The sequence below is a fragment of the Rhinoraja longicauda genome, chromosome 38 (genome assembly GCF_053455715.1).
Source record: "Rhinoraja longicauda isolate Sanriku21f chromosome 38, sRhiLon1.1, whole genome shotgun sequence".
Taxonomy (NCBI): domain Eukaryota; kingdom Metazoa; phylum Chordata; class Chondrichthyes; order Rajiformes; family Arhynchobatidae; genus Rhinoraja; species Rhinoraja longicauda.
Genome location: NC_135990.1, coordinates 5,485,533 through 5,511,452, shown reverse-complemented (window position 1 = coordinate 5,511,452; position 25,920 = coordinate 5,485,533). Strand labels below are relative to the sequence as shown.

Here is a 25,920-nt window from a genome sequence, read left to right as displayed (position 1 = left end):
ATTTTAAAGAGAGAGGGGAAGGATTTAAGAAGCACCTGATGGGCAACTTTATCTCACGGAGGGGATGGGGTTTATGGAACAAGTTGCCAGCGGAAGTGGTTTTCTCCAGGTGCACTGGTTTCCTCTCACAACGCAAAGGCATGCAGGTTTGTAGGTTAATTGGCCTTAATAGGATGTGAAGGGAGGATAACATAGAACAGGAATGGTTCAGAGGCATATGGGCCAAACATGAGCAAATTGGACCTGCTTAGATAGGCCATCTTGGTAGGCATGGATGAGTGGGCTTTCCATACTGTACGACTTTGACTCTAACTCTGCCCCAACAAAATTAACAGGCATGTTTAAGCCATGTGGCAGTGCAAATAGCTATTGAGTAGGACTTTTAATTGTTCAAACACTTCATGTCAGCCCTCTAGTCAGCACAGAGATTTTAATATTTCTGTGGCCTGGCTTTGGAAGCTGTGTTCCAGTTATGAACGTCATTTCTGAACTTCCACTCTTATTCATAGAAACACTTGTCAAAATGGTTTGATAAAAGTTGACGTGCGTGTGCTGTCTTTTCTCACCAAAATGAGATTGAGGTCACGTCTGTTAATAGAACAGATGGGTTTTTTTTGTTGTGGACCTTGCTTTAATATCTGCTCATTTTGGCAGTGGAGGGAAACTTGATAAGGTTGTGTTCAATCTGTCATCACAATGTAATCTTATCACACATGCCTTCTACCACAGCCACTGATACTGATGGCCCTTGCTTGCAATTCTGATTTAAAAAAACCCCAGTTTAAAACACCTTCATTATAAAATGGAGATGAGTTCATGTTTGCAAACCAAAATCTGTGACTCCACTCAGCAATGCAAGCATTCTGTGTATCTATAAAATAAGGAATGGAAAGTGGAGTTGTGTGACAGAGGATAATTATTCACTTTGGACAAGTGACCACTTGGATGCCACAGAATGGTGCTAATAAATTAAGTTGGTGTCTGAAGTTGAACAAGGGCTCATATTTAAGTTTAGAGAACAAAATTCACCAGTGTTAATGTACAAATTCTATAATTATGCTCTTGACACAGAATCGTCCTATAATTGACAGATCAGGAGGATTAAATGATACACTAATTTAATTTACTGTATTAATTTATTTTTTGTGTTAAATTTTTTTTTTCTATCTGTTTTGTAGTTTTAGCACAATCCGCAGGTGTTGCCACTTTCATTTCACTGCACATTTTGTATATGTATGTGACAAATAAAGTTGACTTGACTTGACTTACTCAAATTTTATAAACGCTCTTTTTACAAGCATAGTTTGGACTTGTACCTTGCCCTCAAGGTAAAACAAGCACTCTGTTTTCTACAGAGCTTCAGTCGCATAAATTAATGGTAAGACCGGTATTAAGATGGGTAACTAAATATTTGGTGAGAGATGGGTTTTGGCCAAGACCGTGAGGATTTGTGAGATCGTGAAACATAAATATTTAATTATATTTTCCATTCCCCAATTTATTTCCCTGTAATCTATTCTCTCTTTTTTTCTCTCTCACATTCCCAATCAAGCATACACCCCCTCTCCCATCTTATTCCCTCGTCGCTTATGTACAAAGGATAATCTACAGTTTCCTATGGGAAGAAATTATAGCATCAAGGGTGAATCTCCATTAGTTGTGTAAATGCCACAAGCACAGTGCTGGAGATCAGAATTGCATCCAAGTTGCAGGAACTGAAATAACTGTGCTACCTGCAGCAGAATTCCTCTGCATACATTCGGAGACAAAATCTAAATTGAGGCACCAAGGATGGGATAGGGAGTATGCAACAGGAGAGATTGAGCATGAAGATTGAGTCTGAAGAAGGGTCTCGACCCGAAACATCACCCATTCCTTCTCTCCTGAGATGCTGCCTGACCCGCTGAGTTGTTCCAGCATTTTGTGAAATAAATACCTTCAGTTTGTACCAGCATCTGCAGTTATTTTCTTACACAAGCATAAAAGGTTGTTTGTTATAAACAGTCAGGGCAGGGCAACTGTCTCACTGATAAATAGTTTAACTTTATAAGTGTGAATTCTATACTTGGATGTGGTGGTATGGCGAATGCAAGTGAATGATAGAGGTAATTTTATGAGCAGAATTGCATAGAATATTAATAAACTCGAGAGCTTTAAAGAGTTTTGCAGATGTGGTATTCTGAATAATAAAAGCAGGAAGTGCTGGAAATGCCGACCAGTTTGGGATTTATGTTTAAAAACAAAAGAATATTTGGCATGGGTTTTCATACAACGATTTCGGTATTTTCATTGTTTTGAAGAGGGTGAGGGATATCTAGCCATGAGGGAATTTTAACAGTGATGTCAAAGGATGACAAATCAGGCTGTAGTCCAATGTGGATTTGTGGGTAGACTGGAATGCATAATTGTGGTCACAATCAGATCGTCCATGATCTTGTAAAATGTCAAAGCAAGTGCCATACTCCAAGTTTGTGTGATTTCTAAATTCACTCATTCTCATGCTGTTTACTTGGTATTGGTTTATATGCAAAGTTCCACGCTTAGAAATGCTAGGCATGTTTCTGTAAAGTCTACTGATTAATGAGCAGTAGTTGATAATTATTGTTGAAGAAAAATTATTTTTATTTACTGACATTTTCTTCATTTGTCCTTCAATCTGAATTTCAGTGTTGTACTCATGAATGTTTCATGTTTTTGGTATGCAATTTGCATATGGTAAGCAGGCAGGTTTCTTTGTTCATCTGTGTAACTGCTGGTGTTGGTTTACACCAAAGATAGACACCTATCTAACTGCTAGCTACCACCTGGTAGTCTCTTAGCTAACAATGACCTATTCTACATTTTCCTTGAACCTTCTCATGGCTTATGGTTTACATTTAGGTCATTTAAAATGAACTGAATTTGTTCCCAGTGTTCCTTCTGTGGATGATGCATCACACAAGTTGCAAACTCATTTTGTTTTATTCCAAATTGCATGTGTGGAAATTGCAATGTTCTCATTTGGAGTGCGAGTTGTCTAACTAGCCACCTTTGTAAAATTCTGGAAATAGCATTATTAAAAGGCTGAATTCAATAGCGCAACAGATCGTTCTCTTGGAATTGTCCAGCGTTTATCCTGCAAAGGCTTTCATCTTCCTTGTCATTTCATACCTGGTGTGGAAGGTGGGAAGAACAATGGAGGATTTGGTGTGGGGGGGGGGGGGGATAAGAAAGGACAATGGGGACTTGGCATGGGGGAACCGCTGTGAGGGGTGGGTGGGGGGAAGAACAAAAGGAGGAGCCGGCGTGCTTTGTAACTGTGTCAGCGCGTAGGTGGCTGCATTGGGTATGTAAAGAAAAGCAAAGCAAAGGTAAGCAAAGAATTTCACTGTGCTTAGTCACATGTGACAAAGTAATCCATTCCCTTGTACGTGCACTTCATCTCTTCAATGGTTCAATGGCACTTTATTGTCATGTGTACCTAGAAAGTGAAATTTTGTCTTGCATACAATTCAGAAAAAACTCGCTGTACATAAGCACAATCAAACCCGAGTGTAATGATTGCAGTGTAAGAGAAGTAGATTACACTGAGGTTATACATAGAGTTGCCACATTTTCGGCACTTCAAAGTTCTTAATGTAGAGTCTTATCGGCTTTGAATGCCAGTTGTCCTGGTGGCAGCACTGGGTGAGTGTTGCAATTCTGGCCTGCCAATGCTGTTGGTGTCCTCCACCGCTGCTCGGCCACTCTGTGCCGTTGCAGGCTATGTCCAATACGTGCGCTTCTCCGACGTCTGCCTCCAGCAGACCCTGATCCACGCCAACTCCAGGTCCTCTAGCAGCCCACTCCATGGATACATCGACACTTAATGCGCTATTCTCTCTCCTCCCGCAGCCACTGGAATTCCCCAACTTTAATCATTCCACATTATTCACTTTATTACTTTGTGAGAAACTTCATGTTCTCACCATTCCCTGTGTATTGAAGTTGCCTGTGAATTCCTTATCAAATTTATTTACGTGCTATGTTGATGTTGGCCCGTCATCTGTGGAAGGCTGCTGTTTTGAATAATGCCAGAAAAGTTTGTCTGCCTTCACAGATGGATGCACAAGATCTCAAGTTAACATTTCAGCCCAAAGGCACAATTTTTGACAATGCAGCACTCCCTTGGTGATGCAGTAAAAGTTTGGCCTGTGTTCGGAAATCATTTGTGTGCTTTGAACCAAGATTTCTGGGGACCATGAGGCATGGACATGGAAATCCATGGCCACCACAAGTGTATCATTTAATTGACCAGAAATTGTCCTTTTCCATAAGATACTCATAGGAGGAAGAGTACACACACGGAATTGATTTACAAAACAGTCTGCTAGTTTTGAGGCTTCAAATGTTGTCACACCATCTGATTTTTTTCTTTCTTCAACCAGTTTCCTACTCTTTCACTTCTGAAAGGTCTTGCTCTGCTTAAAATAGAATTCCCAGGTTACCTATCGACACCAGCTAAAACGCCTTAACTGAAATTAGCAGCAGAAGTGACATTTTTATTGTCAAGTTACCTTGAGTATCGACAGTTCCCGAAGCACTGGTCTCACTTGATGGAAATGAACACCAAAACAAACTTAGTGCATTTGGAGAGCGATTGTGAGTTTGCTTGTGAAAAGTTTTCTCAACAATGAATCTGCCAATTTTGTATGGCTTATGTCGGAGGTAGATACAAGGAACTGCAGATACTGGTTTACAAAAGATAGGATTTGGACCCTGAATTACTTTGAATGCTGCAAGCTACACCCGTATAGATAAGCAAAAGCCCAGCCATATGTTTATTTGTAGAAACAAGAAACTGCACATGATGGTTTATGCAAATTTGCTGGAGTAACTCGGCGGGTCAAGGAGTATCTCTTGAGAACATGGAAAGGTGAGGTTTTGGGTCAGGATGCCTGAAGAAGGGTCTCGACCCAAAACATCACCTATCCATGTTCTCCAGAGATGCCGTGTGACTCGCTGAGTTACACCAGCATTTTGCTACTTTTCATGCATTTATTTGCTTGGTTTCAAGTAAAATCATGAAATTTGCAATATTATGATCCATAATTTGTAGAAAGGACTGTAGATTTTGGTTTAAGCACCGAAGATAGACACATAATGCTGGATTAACTCAACGGGACAGGCAGCATCTCTGGATAGAAGCAATGGGTGACGTTTTGGGTCAAGACACCTCTTCAGACCAAATATCTTAAGACCGTTCTGAAGAAGGGTCTCGACCTGAAATGTCATCCATGCCTTCTATCGAGGGATGCTGCCTGTCCCACTGAGTTCCTCCAGCAATTTGTGTCGATCTTCAGATCCTTAATGTGCATTTGCATTGTTTGCTGAACATGTTTCTTACAATTATGCAGCATAGCAGGAGTTCATTCACTCCATTTCTGGAGTCTGGTTCAATGATCTGGTCAGGCGATTATTACTCCTAGCTTTTTCCCTACAACTCTGAGATTTTCCACCCCCACCCCAAGTATTTCTAAATTTGCATCTTTAGATTTTTGTGGCCTCGACTACTCTTACAGAAGCTGGCTTCCTCTTCACCGCAGTTTTGGCTACTTTGTCTACAGATATCAGGAGCTCATATTTGGGGAAGGATATTATGGTATTTAGTTACGTTTCTTTAATTGACTACTACCAGAATTAATAATTGGAGAATAACACTGCACGGTCAGACACAATTTGACCAATTGGATTTATGTCTATATGAGCAATAGATGTAATGAAAATTACTAACACAAAGCATACCTGCAAAATATGCATTGTTTCTGGCTGCATCGACTTTTTCCCTGCCTTTATTGTTCTCTAACTGCTAAAAATAGTGTGTGCTCTAAGAGCATGGATTGTGTTGCTGTTTACATTGCTTTGTAATTTAACTGAATTCTAATCCTTTGAATCACCATCGACTGACCAAATTTGCTGCAGCCTTTTTTCTTTACAAGTTATTTTTATATACATTAGTTTCCAAATGTGGGATATTGTTTTCTACAGCTATTTTAGGAAACTTGAAAAGCCGGTTTCATTTCGAGTTTCATGCAATTATCATTTTCCTTTCAGATTTTAGTAACTTGCTGTAAAAGAATTGAAAAGGAATTGAAAATTGATCCATTTGTCAGTTTAGTGCACTTGTCTCCTCGATTGTTTCTGGACAGTGCTTTCACAACTGCCCATTTTAAAAATAAAAGTTTAAGATTTAGAAATGTTGTCTTTCCTGTGGCATTGCATGACGACACTCCTATCTGTGGAAGAATTGCATGTCATGGTTGTGAGGAATTCTTAATATTTAACTCTTCCGGCTTTCTACATTTTAATTCATATTTGACATTCTTCTCATTGGGCATTTGCAGAAGTGTAGCTATTATTCAAGTGTAGCTATGATGTGTAAAATATATTATCATAGACAAGCAGTGATTATTAAACCTTCAGTTTCAATGCTAAAAGTGTTGACCTGCAATATTATTATCCCTTTTTAAAGATTTAGCAGAATAGTTTGAGTACGCAAGCAAGAAAACAACGTCTCTAGACATGGAAGATAAACACAAAATGCTGGGGTAACTCAACGGGACAGGCAGCATCTCTGGATAGAAGATGCATTGAAATTTGGAGCTGTCAGCCTGCTGTGGCGGCTCCCAAGGGTCGGGCCATACCACTACCGACCCCTCGGCACGGAAATGGACCAGTCCAGGAGGGCGGTCCGGACTACATATATAAGGACAAGGTTTTGGGCGCGAAGCCATTCCGGCAGACTCGACCCGTCTGATAACCGTGTATTAAAACCATAACGCCCCCAAAATACCTGGCTCCTTGCCTTTATTTCGGGCCTCTACCGACGCGCCACATTGGAGACCTCGATAACATGATGGTAGCCAGCCGCTTGCGGCAGGAGCACTGTGCCCACCTCCGGTAGCGCAGCGGTAGAGTTGCTGCTTTACAGCGAATGCAGCGCCGGAGACTCAGGTTCGATCCTGACTACGGGTGCTGCACTGTAAGGAGTTTGTACGTTCTCCCCATGACCTGCGTGGGTTTTCTCCGAGATCTTCGGTTTCCTCCCACACTCCAAAGACGTACAGGTTTGTAGGTTAATTGGCTGGGTAAATGTAAAAATTGTCCCTAGTGGGTGTAGGATAGTGTTAATGTACGGGGATCGCTGGGCGGCACGGACTTGGAGGGCCGAAAAGGCCTGTTTCCGGCTGTATATATATGATATGATATTCCGTGCCAGACGGCAAAGATTGAACGCCACGTCCGGGCGCCACTCCAAGAGATCGGTCTACCCTGCCGACGTTTCGACCACCTGCACGTAGACATTGTGGGCCCGCTCCCGCCGTCCCGGGGCATCACCCACCTCCTCACGGTGGTGGACCGCTTCACGCGGTGGCCGGAGGCCATACGGCTGGCCGATACATCAACAGCCACATACGCTCGTGCGTTGGCCGCGCACTGGATTGCTCGCTTTGGTGTGCCGGTGGTCATCTCATCGGACCGGCGGCCACAGTTCACCTCCGAGCTGTGGTCGGCCATGGCCCACCTGTTGGGCGTGCGGCTGCACCACACCACGGCCTATCACCCGCAGGCAAACGGCCTGGTGGAGAGGTTCCACCGGCAGCTGAACACAGCGTTGAAGGCGCGACTCTCTGGCCCCGACTGGATGGACGAGCTACCATGGGTCTTGCTGGGCATCCGGATTACGCCCAAGGAGGACCTGGCTTCATCGTAAGCGGAGCTCGTATAGGCCCTCATCCACCCTACAGCGCCTCCGAGAGCGAGTTGGCAAGCTCGCACCCGTGCCGACGTCCCGCCATGGGACATTCCGCCCTTACGTGCCATCTGCCCTCTGGGACTACGCCTTTGTGTTCCTGCGCCGTGACGCCCACCGGACACCACTCCAGAGGCCGTATGAGGGCCCGTACCAGGTGCTGGAGCACGGACAGACAACCTTTGTCTTGGACATGGGGGGCCGGCCGGAGGCAGTGTCAGTTGACCGCCTGAAGCCGGCCCACTTAGACATTGACCAACTGGTGCGGGTTGCCCAGCCTCGGCCACGAGGTCGCCCACCTTTGCGGGTCCCACCACCTGTCCCTCCAACTGTGCCTCCGCCGGCCCCTCTGTCGACCGATTACCGTACGCGGTCCGGTCAGGTTGTGCGACCACCAGCGCGCTTCGTGCCTCCGGTTCTGGGGGGGGGGGGGGTCCTGTGGCAGCTCCCAAGGGTCGGGCCATACCACTACCGACCCCTCGGCACGGAAATGGACCAGTCCAGGAGGGCGGTCCGGACTACATATATAAGGACAAGGTTTTGGGCGCGAAGCCATTCCGGCAGACTCGACCCGTCTGATAACCGTGTATTAAAACCATAACGCCCCCAAAATACCTGGCTCCTTGCCTTTATTTCGGGCCTCTACCGACGCGCCACACTGCATTAGAAGTTGAGATTGTGTGTGTGTACATCATATACTACACGTTTGCCATTTTGTGGCTCTATCATATTCAAATTCAAAGGATTTGCCAGATACTTCTTCAGAACAAGTGATTGTGAGGGAACTTTTAATGCTTCAACAGTAAACAAATTCACACTCTCCGGCTCTCATTTAGATGTTAAACCTACAGGAAAAAAAATCAATATTCCCTTGTTAAGTCTTTCCATTCAAAAAAGATGGGACGATGCCCATCACATCACATGATGGTCTATTTCAGACAGAAAATTCCACTCTGGAAAGCTGTTGTGAACTTGTACCTTTTTATAATTGGTTCACAATTTGGTATAACATTTTTGTAGTGTTCAAGTTCCCACTCATGGGAAAATTGATTTTATGCAGGTACTTGCAGAATATAAAAATCTAATTTGTTTTTTTTCTGCATTTGGTTCAAACCTGGTCCAGAGTAACTATTTCATTCCTGAGGCTTCTCGCAGTGACCATCTTCAAAGTGGGATAAGTAGCACTATGACATCTTTAGTTTTGGAAGGGCATTATCAGTGGAAACACTTTGCATTCTAGGTGTTCTGGCTTATTTTATCTGATCAAATGAGTGTTAAATAATATCTCTCACGAAGTCCATAAATATGTAGACATCTTCCTCGATCCTGCGGGACTAAAGTGTATTCAGTACGAATAGCTCTTTTTCAAGGAGGAGGAAATTGAGCAAGATTAATTTTATAAATTACATGTAATTTAATCGTAAATACTGTGCTGGACTTTGTGCATAGATAAACTAATCAGTTTAATCAGACATTTTGGCACGCTTTAAATCTGTGAAGTTGCCGTTTTGCCTTGTAACATGGAATAGATTGCGGTTCATAAAAGGTAAAACAGGACACAAAGGATGGTGTGTGTATGGAACAAGCTGCCAGAGGAGATAGTTGAGGCAGGGACTATCCCAACATTTAAGAAACAGTTAGACAGGTGCATGGACAGGACAGGTTTGGAGGGATATGGACCAAACGTGGGCAGGTGGGACTAGTGTAGCTGGGACATGTTGGTCAGTGTGAGCAAGTTGGGTCGAAAGACCTGTTTCCACACTGTATCACTATGACAATGACAGATGACTCGGGATTAATTTAGTCATTGAATCTGTGCAGGCCAGTAATTCCCTGCCCAAATGACCATACCAAATCATCCTGAAAAGCATCTGAGGACTGATTGTCTCAGTTGGATGAGCTGTTGGGCAACACAGAATTATTCCTTGCCCATGTTGAACTTAATGCATTTTGGCATGTATTTTGGTGTGTATTTATAAAATTGATGGATTAAAATGCCCAACCAATTTAGTGCCTCGATGGAATGGAACCTGAGCCAATTAATTGCCTTTACTGTTTGTGGAAACTTTCTAGCTTTGTGAAAGTTCAATGTGCCAAAATCTTTGCCATCTGATTGCAAGCAAAGTTTGTAATACTTTAGCTGTCAGTCAGACACAGCATATAAAATGTCAAATAATGAACTTGCACTTAGTTTGAAGATTTAAAAAATAGCTAGAAAGGATGAGCCTGTGAAAAGTTAAACTCCAAAAATTAAACTCCATTAAATATACAGTCTGAAGAAGGGTTCTGTTTTGAATTGGCCACCTGTTCCCTTCACACGTGCTGCCTGACCCGCTTAGTTAATCCAGCATTTTGTGTTTTACTCCAGATTCCTGCATCTGCAGTTCCTTGTGTCTACAATACTTACAATCTGGTCTGTAAGACACTATGCTGGAGATACTCAGATTGGGTTTTATCTAGGAGAGGAAAAAATGCAGTTGATGTTATAGGCTCATGTTACAATGTGTCTAATGAGGTAACTTGGGTTAAGGCTTAAAGAAACGAGTTGAAGAAAATCAGCCATGATCTAATTGACTGTTGGGGTGGGGCACAAGACATTGGAGTCACATTGGACTAGCACTTTAATTTCGTTTTTTTGAAGATAGTAACTTTAATAAATATGCAGTAGCTAAGTTACAAAGTATAACTGTTAGAATTCACTTGCAGAATTATGGTTTTGGGAAGCCTGTATTCAACATATTCAGTATACCAATCTCAAAATTGTTCTCCATCTTTTTCCACTTAGGGTCTTCCAGCAGCAAGATTCCTAACCAAGCAACGCCAAAGAAAAATGGAGTAAAGAATGGGCCAATGAAAAATAAAGATGACGAATGTTTTGGTGATGGAATCGAAGTAATCCTCGACACAGATTTTGATTTTGAAGGCAACCTAGCACTCTTTGACAAAGCGGCAGTGTTTGAGGAAATAGATACTTTCGAAAGGCGGAATGGAACACGTTCCAGGGGGACTCCCAATGAGAAGCCAACAAGATATCGCCATGATGAAAACATCCTGGAATCTGAGCCCATTGTCTACAGACAAATCACGGTGCCACAGCATTGTGGTAGAGAATATTGCACTGGTAAGGCCAAAGAATTTAAAAGCTATTGAATGGAGAAAGGAAGTCTGGTACTGAACAGTTTATTAGGCACTTAATACATAGAATTTTGTTTTCAAAAATCAATTCTTGTAATTTGTTCTATGTTTAGAGTGTTCCAGAACAGATGATTTTGGGCGAGCAAGTTCACAGTCTCTTCACAAGAAGTCCAAAGTTACATTCTTAATTTGGCCAAATAGGAATTGAAGCCTGCTGCAATAAATGTTTTCAACGTAGTTACATTTTACACTCTGAGCAGGAGTAATAGCAATGCTGACTGGGTGGAGATGTTCCTTTTAAGTGCACCAAATTGCCGTGTGTTGTTCTTGAATGGATCCAGGTGATTTGTTGTTATGTTTTAGTGAGAAAATGAAGTGAAGGTTGTTTTGTGCTTCTGTCAGATGTTGAAGATTGCTGCTAAGGGATTCGTGTCTTCCCCCCCCCCCCCCCCCCCCCCCCCAGCTACTTGGATGTACGATGCTCTGGTAATCGAATTGTTGACATTGCTCAAGTCCTGACGAGGCATTTATACTTATGACTGTGTGGACATAATTCCAACTCCAGTTTTAAATTCTCTGATTACATCACTGTTGTTGGACAAATTACAGATAAAGATGAGTCAGAGTTTCAGAGGAAGATTGATCCTCTGAATAGTGCCTGAACAACAATCTTACTCTCAACCTCAGTAAAACTAAGGAATTGATTATTGAATTTGGAAGAGGAAAGCCCAGGGTTCACAAATCTAGCTACATCATGCACTTCCGATGACTGACCAGGTCTCACTAGTTGAGTACTGTAATTTGATGGCTGAGATGCTTTGAATGTAAAACTAGTTGAAATTGCTGCATTCCCTCTTGATCTAATGATAGATCCCCTCACCTCCTGGTCTGGGCAAACAAGGCCAAATGTTCTATCTCTTACATGTCTGTTGTCCCTGTCAGCTGTTTAGTATAAGCTTTATAACGTTTCAAAGTAAATTTTGTGTTACAATCCAAGTGGCCAAACACAATTTCATGGGAAAGGTGAGATTGTGTTTTTGAATGCTGTGCTGAGAGGATCGGGCAGATTAATAATAGCTTGGCCAAGTATAGATCATTGGATGGTAGTAGTAGTAACGTAGGAACAAGGTGAGAAACTGTTATATAGGATGCCCTGGCCATATTATCAACATAAATGGGCAAATGATGGCCAGTCTGGATGGGTGTCCAACGAAGTGGTGTTGAAGGAGAGTGTTGCATACGTGATGAGGAGGGATAAGTTACCTTAAATCACAACCAGTGCTTCAGTGACTGAGCCAATTTGGTGCCATGCCAGGGCCCAAGATCTGATGGGAGGGTTTAAAAAAAAGAGAAAGATTGGCATGAACTACTGAGCAAATGGCACAATAATGAGAAGAGGTCTATAGAGGCTGGATTGATTCGTAGTGATGTTGACGAGGACTACACTGTGGTCGATTGACAACTTATAATTGAAACAATTAAAATTCTCTCCTGCAAGGCGGAGGAGGAAGCCTGTCTCTGAGGTCCATCTGGAATGGGGATGAAACGGGAGAGATTTGTAAGGTAAAATAACAACGCCACCATCAATTAAAAGCAATAGGAAATCTGATCGAGATGGTTAGACTGATGAGAAAACTGGTAGAGGAAATAAATATGCACAACAGGAAATGGTTGTTACTTCGAGTATCTTAATAGATTAGATATATTCACTGTCAGAGCACACATGCATGTTTGAAGTGTAAAATAGTAGCAGAATGGTGCCGTGTAGATTGTGGATAGTAATGAGCAACAGGCAATCCAATGTCATGGCTAATCCTCCCCCCCCCCCCAAACCTATTTCTCCACTTTATTCCTCTATTTCAGTTACTGATCTCAATTTGGCGAAAGAACTTCAAAGATTTAAGCAAATGGCCGTCTCCTTATCCAAAAAAAACAGATGTGGATCCTAAACCTTCCAGTCAGAGAAAGCCTGTCAATATTGAGCCTGTGAGGGCAGCACAGTGCCGCAGCTGATAGAGCCGCTTCCTCACAACGCCAAAGACCCGGATTCCATCCTGGCGTTGGGTGTTGTCTGTGTAGAGTTTATACGTTCTCCCTGTCATCGTGTGTGTTTCCCCCAGTTGCTTCATTTTTTTTCCCACATCCCAAAGATGTTCAGGCTTTGTAGGTTAATTGGCTCTCTCTAAATTGCCCCTAGTGTGTGAGTGGATGAAAAAGCGGAATAACATAGAACTACTATACACGGGTGATCAATGGTCCACGTGGACTTGTAGCCCGAAGGGCCTGTTTCCATGCTGTTTCTAGAAACTAAAGAAACATCTCCCTGTTGATTTCTGTGAATGCTGTGGTATGATGAAGTCACCTCTCATTCGTTTACTCTCGTGAGAGTATAGGGCAGTTGGATATAGTCTCTCTTTGTCAGCTCCCTCATCTCGTATATCTAACTTATGAGATTCCATTGCCCCATCTCCACTACTAAAACATCTTCCTTTGGTTACGGAGACCAAAACTGCACACTGTTTTCCTCAGTGCACAATTGTAGCTGGATTTATTACTCTTGAGACATTATGGCAATAAAAGCCAACGTGTAGAACCCTATCATCAGTGACATTTTTCAAAACTTGGAGGATTTCTTGTGAACGTAAATGTTAATTTTGGGAGCAAGTGCACAATTATGTTTTGCATTGAGATGGATGGAAATAATTTCTGAAGTAATTTCTGGCCAGAGGGAAGTTTGCTCTTTTGGGAATAGAATTAGGATTAGAATTTGAGAATTCGATTAAGCATTTCCATTTGTGAATATCCCTTTCTCTCCCTTTTTCACCTTTCTTTGTGTGTAAGACTGCTGGACTGATAAATGTTTGCAGCCCTGGTAACTAAAACTGATAATTAGAAGATGGATCATTTGATCAGTTTTACTATCACCGTTAGGTTTTTTTTGGTCACTTGCATGTTTAATAATCGAACTAGAATACAAATGAAAAACAGCAGTATACTTAAATGCCATGTTTTGCTGTATTATATGGTACTCAAGAAAACAAGACAGGTTGCAATTTAATATGCTTGGGCTACTTGCTGCCAAATTTGAATGGGAACAAATACGTTTTTCACATGGCTAACTGGAATATTTGGCAGGTAGTAATCTGTGGATTTGTAAACTAAACCCCTGTGCTAAGCAGCAATTAATTAAACATGAGGTTTGACATATTTGGATTCAGAAGATAAAAAAGCTCTGCTGAAACTTAATCCCTGAAAAAAAAATCTAGTAGCAGCATCTAGATTTGTTTCTCTTCCACCTAGTTTACAATATAAATCTCAGTGATACATGTGCCTTCTGCATCAACAATCAGTGTAAAAATCACTTGCATGTGTGTAACTTTGTGTTAGCAAAAGTGTAATGAGCACCAGAGTATGTTCATCCAACATTTGTGCATTTTATTTTGCTCGCCATTGACCTAGAATCACTTGGAATTTTTTGTTGTTGTTAGTTTGTTTGTTTGTTCATGTCACTAATTTAGTATTGTAGTTCACCATAACATTAAAATATATCTTGTGTCACAAACTCCACTAAATTGATTTGGTCAATCAGATGTTGGTAGAAGCAGACACCTCTATTTCCTTAAAAGGCTTAGAAAGTTTGGCATGTCCCCTACAACGCTTACCAACTTCTACAGATGCTCCATAGAAAGCATTTTTTTCAGGATGCATCACAGCTTCGTTTTGGAACAGCTCCATCCAATTCCAAAATAAATTGCAGTGAATTGTGGGCACAGCCCAGACCATCACACAAACCAACCTCCTTTCTATTGACTCCATTTATACCCCAGTTTCTTCCCAGCTGTTATCAGGCAACTGAGAGAGCAATGCGGAACTACTATCCACCTCTTTAATGAGCCTTGGACTTTGCTGGCTTTACCTTGCACTAAAGGTTATTCCCTTATGTATCTCTACACTGTAAATAGATCGATGGTAACCATGTATTGTCTTTCTGCTGACTGGTTAGCACACAACAAAAGCTTTTCACTGTACTCGTGACAATAAATTAAACTGAACTGAATTCTCATTGCATTATAGTTTGGTCTGATGTTTTCACTTGTATTCAGGATATGATGATAGCAAAAACTGGAGCTCTTTCTGTGATTTTACAATAACCATCAGCAATTGTCCTTTGTTTCCTGCCAATTTTGAGTCCAGTTTTCCACATTGCACTTGATGCATAAACATTTTCTGGGAAGCTTGCGATGTGGCGCTTTGGCAAAGGCTTCACTAAATTTCTGTACACTACATGAAGTGAACTCTCTTCACCGACCCTCAAATTCAAACCAGTCAGTCAAACAAAGACTTCTCTTCACAACCAAGTTCCTGGTTAATCAATGCTTTTTCACGTGAGGGTTTAAATTGCCCCTTAAAATTAATTCCAGTAACATTTGCCCATCACTGGTTAAACTAACTTACCTTTAAATATTTATTTATTTAAACATTGGTACAACATTAACAGTCCCCCTCTCTGTAACCATTCATGTAGCTGTAGAGAATTGAAAGGTTACGATGCGTGCTGGATCATGAAAAGTGTTTCACCTCTACATTAAGAATCTGGACAAAGAGTGATTGCAGGCAAGCACCTTGCATACAGTATGTTCTGCGTTGATGGGCCAAAGATCCTCTTCTGTCTGAAACTGGTGCTGTGTAACTACACTGTATATGTAACAAGAGAGCTGTTTATTCTAGATGTCCTTAAGTAAAATAGACGATGTCCTTAAGTAAAATAGACGATTTCTTGTACGATTTCTTGTACGATTTCTTGTCCAAGGGTTTTCATGGTCAGATGTAGTACATGTGACAGAAATAAGAAAAAATTGCAAACATATTTGTGCTATCTGTCACTGTCCTAGAGCTGAATTAAGGGAATATTTGTGCACAAATCCGATTACTTGATTGTGGTTACTTCCTCTACCTGAAGTTGTTTCGACCTGAAGATGATCAGTTTCAGTACACATTGTTTGACTGTGGCACTTTATTATCTGTGTCATAATTCTCTGTGTGGTTACTGTGATGCATTGCTTTCAAATAACACAACAGAGTGCTTAAAATTATCATTAGTGTGTTAGCGTGGCACAGCTAATAATAGTGCTGCTGCCTCAGATCCAGTAATCTGGATTCATTCCTCGCCCCTGGATGTTCTCCTCAAGGTTTCTTCAAGGTGCTCCTGTTTCTTCGCACATCCCAAAAGACGTGCAGATTGGTGGGTTAACTGTTTACTCTAAGTTGCCTGAGGTGAGAGAGAGAATTTTGTGGGTATTAAACAAGCTTGGGCAAATGCAATGGGATTAGTGACGAGAATGCTTGTACGCACGGGCTCTGGAGCCAAAGGCCATGTTTCCATTTTCTATCTCTGTAACTGTTCTTCACCAAGATTTGCTGAATCTGCTGTCAGTAAAATGGAATAACAAGCTGGTAGACCCATGCCACCTTTGTGTAGAGCAACATAAATTTAAATATCATATCTTGGAATTTAGTTGAAACTGGTCATTGAAATTTGATCTGTTCTTCCTTGTGTATCATTGGCTCAATGCCTTAGTTGGGGAAAGTTTACTGAAGCTTGGTGTGTTTAGTTAGAAGGCAGTTTTCCTCAAATCTTCAAACTGCTACCCCAAAAGTGTAAAACTGTAAAGACTTCAAAGGCAAACTCTTAAGACTACTCCCAGCGTGATTTAGTTTGAAAGCATGGATTTGAAAGAAGGGAATCAAATGCTTTAGCTCAAACTCAATCTTGCTATTTACCAGAGAGATTCTGCTGCATGTCTGCTGCTTTACTAAGTTCATATTCTACTTAATATTTTGACCAGCTCCATTAGTTTAGTTTTGGTTCAGTTAGAGATACAGCGCAGAAACAGGCCCACCGAGTCCATACCGACCAGCGATCCCCGCACATTAACACAAGCCTACACAATACTAGGGACAATTTACACTTATACCAAGTATACAAACCCAAGCCGATTAACCGACAAACCTGTACGTCTTTGGAGTTGTGGAAATTGCCAATAGTCTTATTATTACTTTTTAGTTGAATGGCAACTTGCAAGTTGAGATACAAGTGTCTATTAATGGCAAGAAAACAGATTTTCCCATTGCTGTGTGCTAATCCACATTCGGTCTGAGTTCAGCAGTGCCTCAGTTTTCATATCCTTTCATTGGCCGGATCTCCAACAACGAGGAGAAGGCCTACCGGGAGGAGGTGGCTGATCTGGCACTCTGGTGTCAGGACAATAGCCTCCTCTTGAATGTCACTAAAACAAAGGAGCTGATTGTGGACTTCAGAAGGGCTAAACATCCAAGGACGTACACGCCACTGGAGATAAATGGGTCTATTGTGGATAGGGTGAGCAGTTTCAAATACTTGGGAGTCCGCATCGCAGAGGATCTGACGTGGGCAACGCACATTGCCGCACTGGTGGGTAAGGCTAAGCAGCGCCTTTACCACCTTAGACAACTGAGGAAATTCAGAGTGTCGCTGAGGATCCTTCATTGCTTCTACTCTGGGGCTGTAGAGAGCATCCTGTCCGGCAACATTACAGTCTGGTTTGGGAACAGCTCTGCCCAGGACAGGATGGCCCTGCAGAGAGTAGTGCGTTCGGCAGAACGCACCATGGGAACTACACTCGTCCCCCTGCAGGACCTATACATCAGGAGGTGCAGATCCAGAGCAAGCAAGATCATGAGGGACCCCTGCCACCCCAGTAACGGACTGTTCCAGATGCTACGGTCAGGCAAACGCCTCCGCTGTCACGCTGTGAAAACGGAGAGGATGAGACGGAGCTTCTTCCCACAGGCCATCAGGACTGTCAACTTTGATAACCCCAGAGACTAAATTTTTGTCGACACTTTTGGTGCTATGTTTAGTAACTTATTAACTTTATTTATTGTAACTGTAATTATTTTTGTGCACAACCCGCAGGCATTGCCACTTTCATTTCACTGCACATCGAGTATGTGTATGTGACAAATAAATTTGACTTGACTTGACTTGACTTGACTTGGCTTAGGCTTAGGCTTCGCCCATTTTTCTGTATCGTTGGTATGTGGGAAACCCTTGTGGGGAGTTCTGTATTCCCTGTTGTGCCATCTTGCACACATGTAACTTCAATTATCCCACCAAAGACTATCATGATTTCATATGCTTTAACCATAAATGTCAGTGTTTCTTCATATTTTAATCTTTTTCAAGCTGTTTGAAAACCTTCTTTAACCAAGACTTTAGTTAACTGCTTGTGCAGATTGGTGTCACATTTGGATTAACACAACCATGTCATGCCTTTTGGACTTTTTCAGGGTTTTACACAGTTGCACTTGATCTTAGGAAATAATCATTTCCATCTGGAAGCCAAGTTTCGCAATATGTAACTAAACCTGTGGTTTCTTTATTCGATTAATAATGCTCATCAATGAGAATGTTATCACTCTTTTCAGTATCACAGTAATATGAGCGCTGAAAGGATTGAATGTCTTGCGGTAATTACAGAATAACTCATTGGGACAAAATGGTTACCTGTCTACAACTGGTTTATAGATTTAATACATAGAATTCGGTCCGTCTGAAGTTTAGTGCATTCATTGAGGTGTACATAATAGACCAACTTGGAGAGCTGTTTTGATCAAAGTCCTCGTGCCGTGAGCAAGTATATCAACTTGGTCAACCACAGGAACTGCATGTGGTACAAGTATTTTTACATGCTTATTGTTACCAGACTGTAGTTATTGTTGATAGAAAGGAGAACAAAACAAGGTACCTGTTCGCCCACTTGGTATTAGCTAGAAAGCTGTACTCTTGCACACTTTCCTCGCCTAACATCAAAAGAGACCGTGTTTTGAAAAAAAAGCTTGGAGAGAGAAAAAAGAAATACTGTGGATTGTTTTCTCCCAGACCAAACACTCAACTCTAGCGATCTTAATACTTCATTTTTGATTGTCCATTGCGCTTCACTGTGGTTCAAGGATGAGAACAAAGTAGAATATTGAACTATTCTATTCTCTAAATATTTCAATAGTTTACAATAGAACACTTAGTGATAAGAATTCAATTTATTACTGCAAATATTAACTGCTTTTGCAGATTGGGTGACCATGGGAACTAGTATGGAGGTCCAGTACACCTATAAATCAGAAAATTAAAGACAAGACGTTTTATTCCTTGATAGGGCGGCACAGTGGCGCAGCAGTAATGCTGCTGCCTCAGCGGCAGAGACCCGGGATTGATCCTGACTATGGGTGCTGTCTGTGTGGAGTTTGTACATTCTTCACATGACCATGTGGGTTTTACCCATGTAGGAGAATGTTTCCTCCTACATCCCAAAGATATGCTGGTTTGTAAGTTAATTGGCTTCTGTAAATTGTTCCCAGTGAGTAGAATGCAAAGGTGCGATAACACAGAACTGGTGTGAACGGATGACCAATGGTCAGTAGTATAAGAAAATAACTGCAGATGCTGGTACAAATCGAAGGTATTTATTCACAAAATGCTGGAGTAACTCAGCAGGTCAGGCAGCATCTCGGGAGAGAAGGAATGGGTGACGTTTCGGGTCGAGACCCTTCGTCATGACCAATGGTCAGTAGGTTCATGATTAAAAATCAATATGCTCAATTATTTATGAGTTCGTATTTAGATGCATTCAACTAATGTGTCTTCAGGCACTTGACCTTAAAATGGAAGCTGCCCCTCTGCGATAAGTCTACACACATGGGTGAATGTAATGAACTATTTTGCAGAGAATGGATTCAACCCCAGTCTCAGTATTTATCCCTCAATCAACACATATATAAGCAGATTACCTGGACATCCTGGCAGCTGATATGCTTGTGATGTGCATATTTGCTGCTGGTTTATCACATTATGAAAGTGATTTGAACTTCTGTAAGATGGTATATGACATGGTTATTGAAGTCAGATAGGAGATTCACTGTAATCACTGGATTCTAATTTGATGCTTTTTTCATTGGAATTTAGTTGCTAAATTGTGCCAGCCTCATTTTTCCTTTACTGCTGCATGAAGTTGGGAGAGGGGGGTATAAACGTTGTATAGCAAAATAATTGTAATTCCTTGTTAAAGATGGCAAAGATATTAAAATAGTTATCACCTTTGTGTAACATGAATAAAATTGAGTGGCAGTTTTATGCACAATAGCTGCAGTTTCAATACCATTTGTGATCAGTCTGAAGAAGGGTATCGACCCGAAACGTCACCCATTCCTTCTCTCCTGAGATGCTGCCTGGCCTGCTGTGTTACTCCAGCATTTTGTGAAATAAATACCTTCGATTTGTACCAGCATCTGGAGTTATTTTCTTACAATACCATTTGTGAAGTCAGATTATGCCATAAGTTACTTACGATGAAAGCACAACATAATTTTCAAGATTTGTTAAAAGGCTTTGGTTTATTTTAATTAGAAATCCTTTGTATTGTACATTGGAGTCAATTCAAAGATATGTACAATGCTACGTTTTCGGCTCTTTCAGCTGTGCTCCTCAATGGAATGTTTTTGGAAAGAGGTTTTGGAACATGGTTTAGAACATAAAACAATACAGGGCAGGAACAGGCCCTTCGGCCCACAATGTTTGTGCCGAACACGATGCAAAGCTAAACTAACTCATCTGCCTTTCCATGCCCCAGGAACAGCTGAAAAAGAGGTGTCCGGGCAGAAATGTCTGGGAGTGGGCTCAACTGGGGAGATCTCGAAAGAACTGCCAACAACTGAGTAAGGTGGAGGACATTTGTCAATGGCCTGTGCTCCCTAGAGGAGCAAAGGGCTTAAGAGGAAGTTGTTCCATCTATACATATCACTCTAATCCTTGCACTTCCATGTGCCTGTCTAAAAGCCTTATAAACACCACTATCATATCTGCCACTACCACCACCTGGCAATGCGTTCCATGCCCCCTTTACTCTCTGTAGTGAATTAGTAACAGTGTGTTGCTTTTCATAGAAGGCAATCTGCAGTGTTGGCCAATAGGACATGGGAATTAAAAAAATAATATTCTGCTTGATACCCAATTATCTTTTTGGGAAAAAAGTATGCTTCTGTGAGTTTGTCATGTTCCCCCTTTAACATTATGGTCATGAATACTGATATTCAGGTATTGCACCTAATTGGTTTGTGAAGGGTTATAATTAAAGTTGGTGATTGAGACAACTGAAATGTAGAACTTGAATTACCAGTGTTGCAGGGTCCATTCTGATTCATCTTTTTAACAGCAACATTTTGTGATTGCTTTAGTGCTTCTGAGGCCCCTGGTAAAATCTTCATCTGCACCATAACTATATCAGGAAAATTATTATTGGTCTTTTGAAAATTTCAATATGTCTACTTATCATGCCTACACCTTAAGCTATTCTCTATTTAGTTTTCCGATAAAGGTTCCTTTGAATTCTGAAAATTTTGAGAACTGAAATTGATATAGTACTGTTATCAGAATTTCATTTTCTTTGCAAATCATTCTGTGAAGAATCAACAATAAAATACTGGCGGCTAATTAATTGACATTTATTTTGTTATCAGAAGGCATTTCAGCCGAGGAGCTAAGAAATACTCCGTATGTTGTCTTGGTGTATTGTTGTACTTCATAATTTAAACGCTTGCCCTTGTTATATTGTAGTACAATCTTGTTATACTTTGGAAACAACCAAACCATTTATGCATTACATGGTGAAAAATGTTTTAGATTTTAGATTTAGAGATACAGCGCGGAAACAGGCCCTTCGGCCCACGGAGTCCGCGCCGCCCAGCGATCCCCGCACCTTAACACTATCCTACACACACTAGGGACAATTTTTACATTTACCCAGTCAATTAACCTACATACCTGTACGTCTTTGGAGTGTGGGAGGAAACCGAAGATCTCGGAGAAAACCCACGCAGGTCACGGGGAGAACGTACAAACTCCGTACAGACGGCGCCCGTAGTCAGGATCGAACCTGAGTCTCCAGCGCTGCATTCGCTGTAAGGCAGCAACTCTACCGCTGCGCCACCATGCCACCTTGAAATGAACCACAGTAAGCCAGTAAGTTGTTTTGAGATGTACTTGCAACATACAACTTCAGTTGGTGCAGGTTCAACTAGCTTGCTCAAAGGAATAGAGTTGATAAATGTCACGGATGTTCCAGAAATGCTCCAGAACCTGCCATTGGCCTTGGGTTATTTTCAGATACAAAGTAACGCTCAATATGTAGAGTTAATTATAGTTGCGCTATCATGTATTTTAAGAAGCTTGAAGAGATAATGACCCATACTGGTTCTTTTGTTCGTAAAGAGGCTGACTATCATCCAAGGAACTTAAAATTGCAATTTCCATTTCCTATTGGTCCTTTTCCAATGTTTCAGTCCAAAGCTTTGTTTTCCTGTAAGGTTGCAGAATTTGTAAGAATTTGTAAGTTGTGAAGTAGGTTATGTTGATCTGCAACTCTTATATTAACCTGGAAAACCAACCTGCAGGAGAAGCTCATGATGTCCTTCTATCGCTGCTCCATCGAGAGTGTGCTGGCATACTGTATAACCACATGGTATGCCAGCTGCTCAGAAAAGGACAGGAAGGCCCTTCAGAGGGTCATCACGACGGCCCAGAAGATCATCCGCTGCTCACTGCCCTCCCTGGAGCACCTGTTCAGCCTACGCTGCCTCAGTAGAGCAGGCAAAATAATAAAAGATCCATCCCACCCCGGCCACCGTCTGTTTGTTCATCTGCCCTCTGGTCGACGTTTCAGGTCGATCAAATCCCGAACAAACAGACTTAAGAACAGTTTTTACCCCAGGGCCATACAAAAACTGAACACTACCTTCTGCACTAGGCAACACTGTTAAAACTTTTGTACTTAATATAATTGTATTTATTTGTTTTTGCATTTATTGCATATATGTTTTCACGCACGGTCAGGATTGGCTATTTTTTAATTTCGTTGTACTCGTTGCAATGACAATAAATGAATATTATTATTATTATTATTATTAATAATATATCTCCAAGAAGAAATTTGTCCATCAACCTTGTTGTCTTGGATTATGTATTTTATTTGATATCTATCTTAACTAGAAACTTAATAGCAAAAGAGTGAGGTTTCTCATGACAAACATTTTTCTTGTCAATGGACTACTTCTTGCTGGCCTCATTAATTTGATTATTGTGGATTTTTTTCCCAGCAGGTTGTTCCATTTTATAGATATCAAATGTATGATTCTTTTCATTTTTCATAAATGTTCGAAATTTGTCTTTTTTGAATAACATTTCTTGGGTTTCATTGTACTACCACACACTGACAAAGGTTGTACTGAGCTTGCTTTTGAAGCTGAGGTGACGAGTTTGATTCTCATTTGTTCATTCCCAAGAAGCTTTGGAGTGAGATGCAGTATTTTGATGATGTAGCCTTGTTTGATGAATCTGCACTAAGACGGTCAATTATGGTTCTGTTGATTTAGATCAGAGTGCATGCCATCTTGTAACAGATTTTACAGAGGCACAAATTTGAGAGCAGGTGATTTTGAGAGAGATAGGTTTGGGTTTAGGTTTATTATTGTCACGTCTGCTGAGGTACAGAAACCTGTTGTTTGCGTGCTATCCAATTGAATCCGGTAATACTATTACTGAATGCAATCAAGCTAAAGTACAAAAGGTAGAGCAAAGAGAAATATATACGCTACCCAACAGACTGGCCCCTAAACGAGTGGGAACAGAAATACTGCTGCAAGATTATCAATTTTGACAAGGAAATAACAAAGAAAGTAAAGAGTGGTTTTTACAGGCAGTCAGTGATTCCAACCATGATATGCTCAACTGTGTTGGATAGCACTCAACAGTGACCAGGTCCATGATATATTGTCCTTCATTCTATCCTACAGTAGACTGTCTGGTATTGGTACCATTACAGGCAGAAGTTAAGGATTGATGTCAACAGAGAAACGAGGCGTCAGGAACAGAGAAACCTCAGGCACACAGAGCCTCATCTCCCACGTCTGGGAAGGGGGATGGGAATTGTGCCAGAGGACCATGGGTATTGCAGTTGTGACCATCTTCAAGATGGGTGAGAAATCTGATCGCTCTAACTCCAGAAGAGTTTACCAGCTTTTTGCCATAGATAAAAGTCCCTGCAAGCGGGGTCCACAACCAACCTCCCTTGTTGGCCAAAGGGCTTTTGCTTGAATCAAAATGAATTTCGTCCATCTAGAAGTGCATGAATACTTTCTTCACTACTCAACAACTCTAAAATGAATTATTCCTTGCATAGTGCTCTGCATATTGGTTTTCCTGATTGTAAAATCCAGTATGGTATCATGTGTTGTTTCCGTATCAGTGTAAAATAGTGAAATTCTGGACTTGAGCGTGGTAGAGATCTTTTGTCAAAAGATCAATTTTTTTTCATTAATTGACCGTCAACATATGCCAGGTTTAATACATGCTTTTTCACATCTTATTCAAGCTGATCAAGGTATCAGGTCTCTTATTTACAAGATATGGATGTTGCAAGCAATGTTGCCATTTATGGTCCATCCTTAATTTAACTGAGAAACCGGTTAAGAGCCAACACTATTAAAAGGATCTGAAGAAGCATTATAGACTAGCACGGATGATGTCCGCATATTTCATCGCCCAAAAGGTGTTAGTAAACCAAATAGATTCCAACAGTGCAGGCTTTTTGCAATAACCATTTTTGTTAATTTTCCAAGATTAGTAAATACCAGGTTTACTAAATGACTTGAATTTAAATTCCACAACTGAAGGCGGAATTTGAACATGCCTTTGCATCAGTAGTTCAGAACTCTAGCCAGTGCAGATGCAACATCAATACTCCGCTTGCCATCTTGCACCTTGATTTGTGATTAAAAAAATATATATATATGTGGAAAAGTTATGTTAATGTGAATGCTGAGTAGTATTTTAGCTTCGTTAAAGATCCATGTAGATATTTTGAAGATAAAAGCATCAGGCTTCAGTCGAAACCCAAAGTTATTTGCATTGCTATTTAAATGGGAAAATGTACCTCAGTGCATGTCGTGGTTCATCTGTATTTTAGTTTAGAGATATAGCATGGAAACAGGCCTTTTGGCCCACCAGGTCCGCGCTGACCAGCGATCCCCGCATATTAACACTATCCTATACCCACTAGGGCCGTTTTACATTTACCAAGTCAATTAACCTACATACCTGTATGTCTTTGGAGTGTGGGAGGAAACTGAAGATCACGGAGAAAACCCAAGCAGGTCTCGGGGAGAATGTTCAAACTATACAGACAGCGCCCATAGTCGGGATCGAATCCGAGTCTCCGGCGCTGCATTCGCTGTAAGGCAGCAACTCTACCACTGCGCCACCGTGCTGTGTTCCCATTACCAAGTTGAGCTACCATTTTTAATATTTTAATTACAGATTGATGTAACCTGCAGTTGGCCATCCTGTCGTGTGGGGAGAAATCAAATTGCCTTTCAGTGATGAGAACATTTTATTGCATTAATCTGCTTGTAGTTGGTATTGGCTTAAATTCAAGTAAATTTCCTTCATTGAGGTGGCGTGTTACTGTTGTATCCACATAATATGGCGTGACCTTGATTCTTTTCCTTTATGGTTTATCACACTTACAGTTTTAGGGTGTGCTGCAAGTCTACTGATAACCTTTCAGGGCATGTTGTGCATTGCGTGTGTACTTGACGGGAAGTTGGGTTGGCAGCCAATACCCTCATCCAGACTCCTCAGTATCAGTGAGAGCAAAGTGCATTAGTTCTGTTTCCTTTTGCTTAAATAGTACAGCCTTTTGCCCTGTTTGCCAACAATGTGCGGTGCATTGCGCACATTTGAACCACATTCACATGTTAGTATATGCTTCTGTGTCAATAATTACAAGAGAAATAATAGAAAGACAGTTAACCTTTTCCACATCCTGTAACTTTTACAATAATAAACCCAAGAAAGGAAGAGCTAGTTATTTTATGGTACCTCACATGCTCAGAACATCATTTTAACACATCGGTAAATAGAGGGC

General features: G+C 41.3%; 1 protein-coding gene across 2 annotated transcripts in view; it reads left to right on the top strand.

Moving 5' to 3' along the window:
• edc3 (enhancer of mRNA decapping 3 homolog (S. cerevisiae)) overlaps positions 1-25,920 on the top strand; it is a 92,716-nt gene that overhangs the window by 33,191 nt on the left and 33,605 nt on the right. For both annotated transcript variants that reach the window (XM_078430081.1, XM_078430079.1), the window contains one exon: positions 10,557-10,892. In XM_078430081.1, the coding sequence (XP_078286207.1) occupies positions 10,557-10,892 (336 nt within the window). The remainder of the gene's footprint in view (positions 1-10,556; positions 10,893-25,920) is intronic.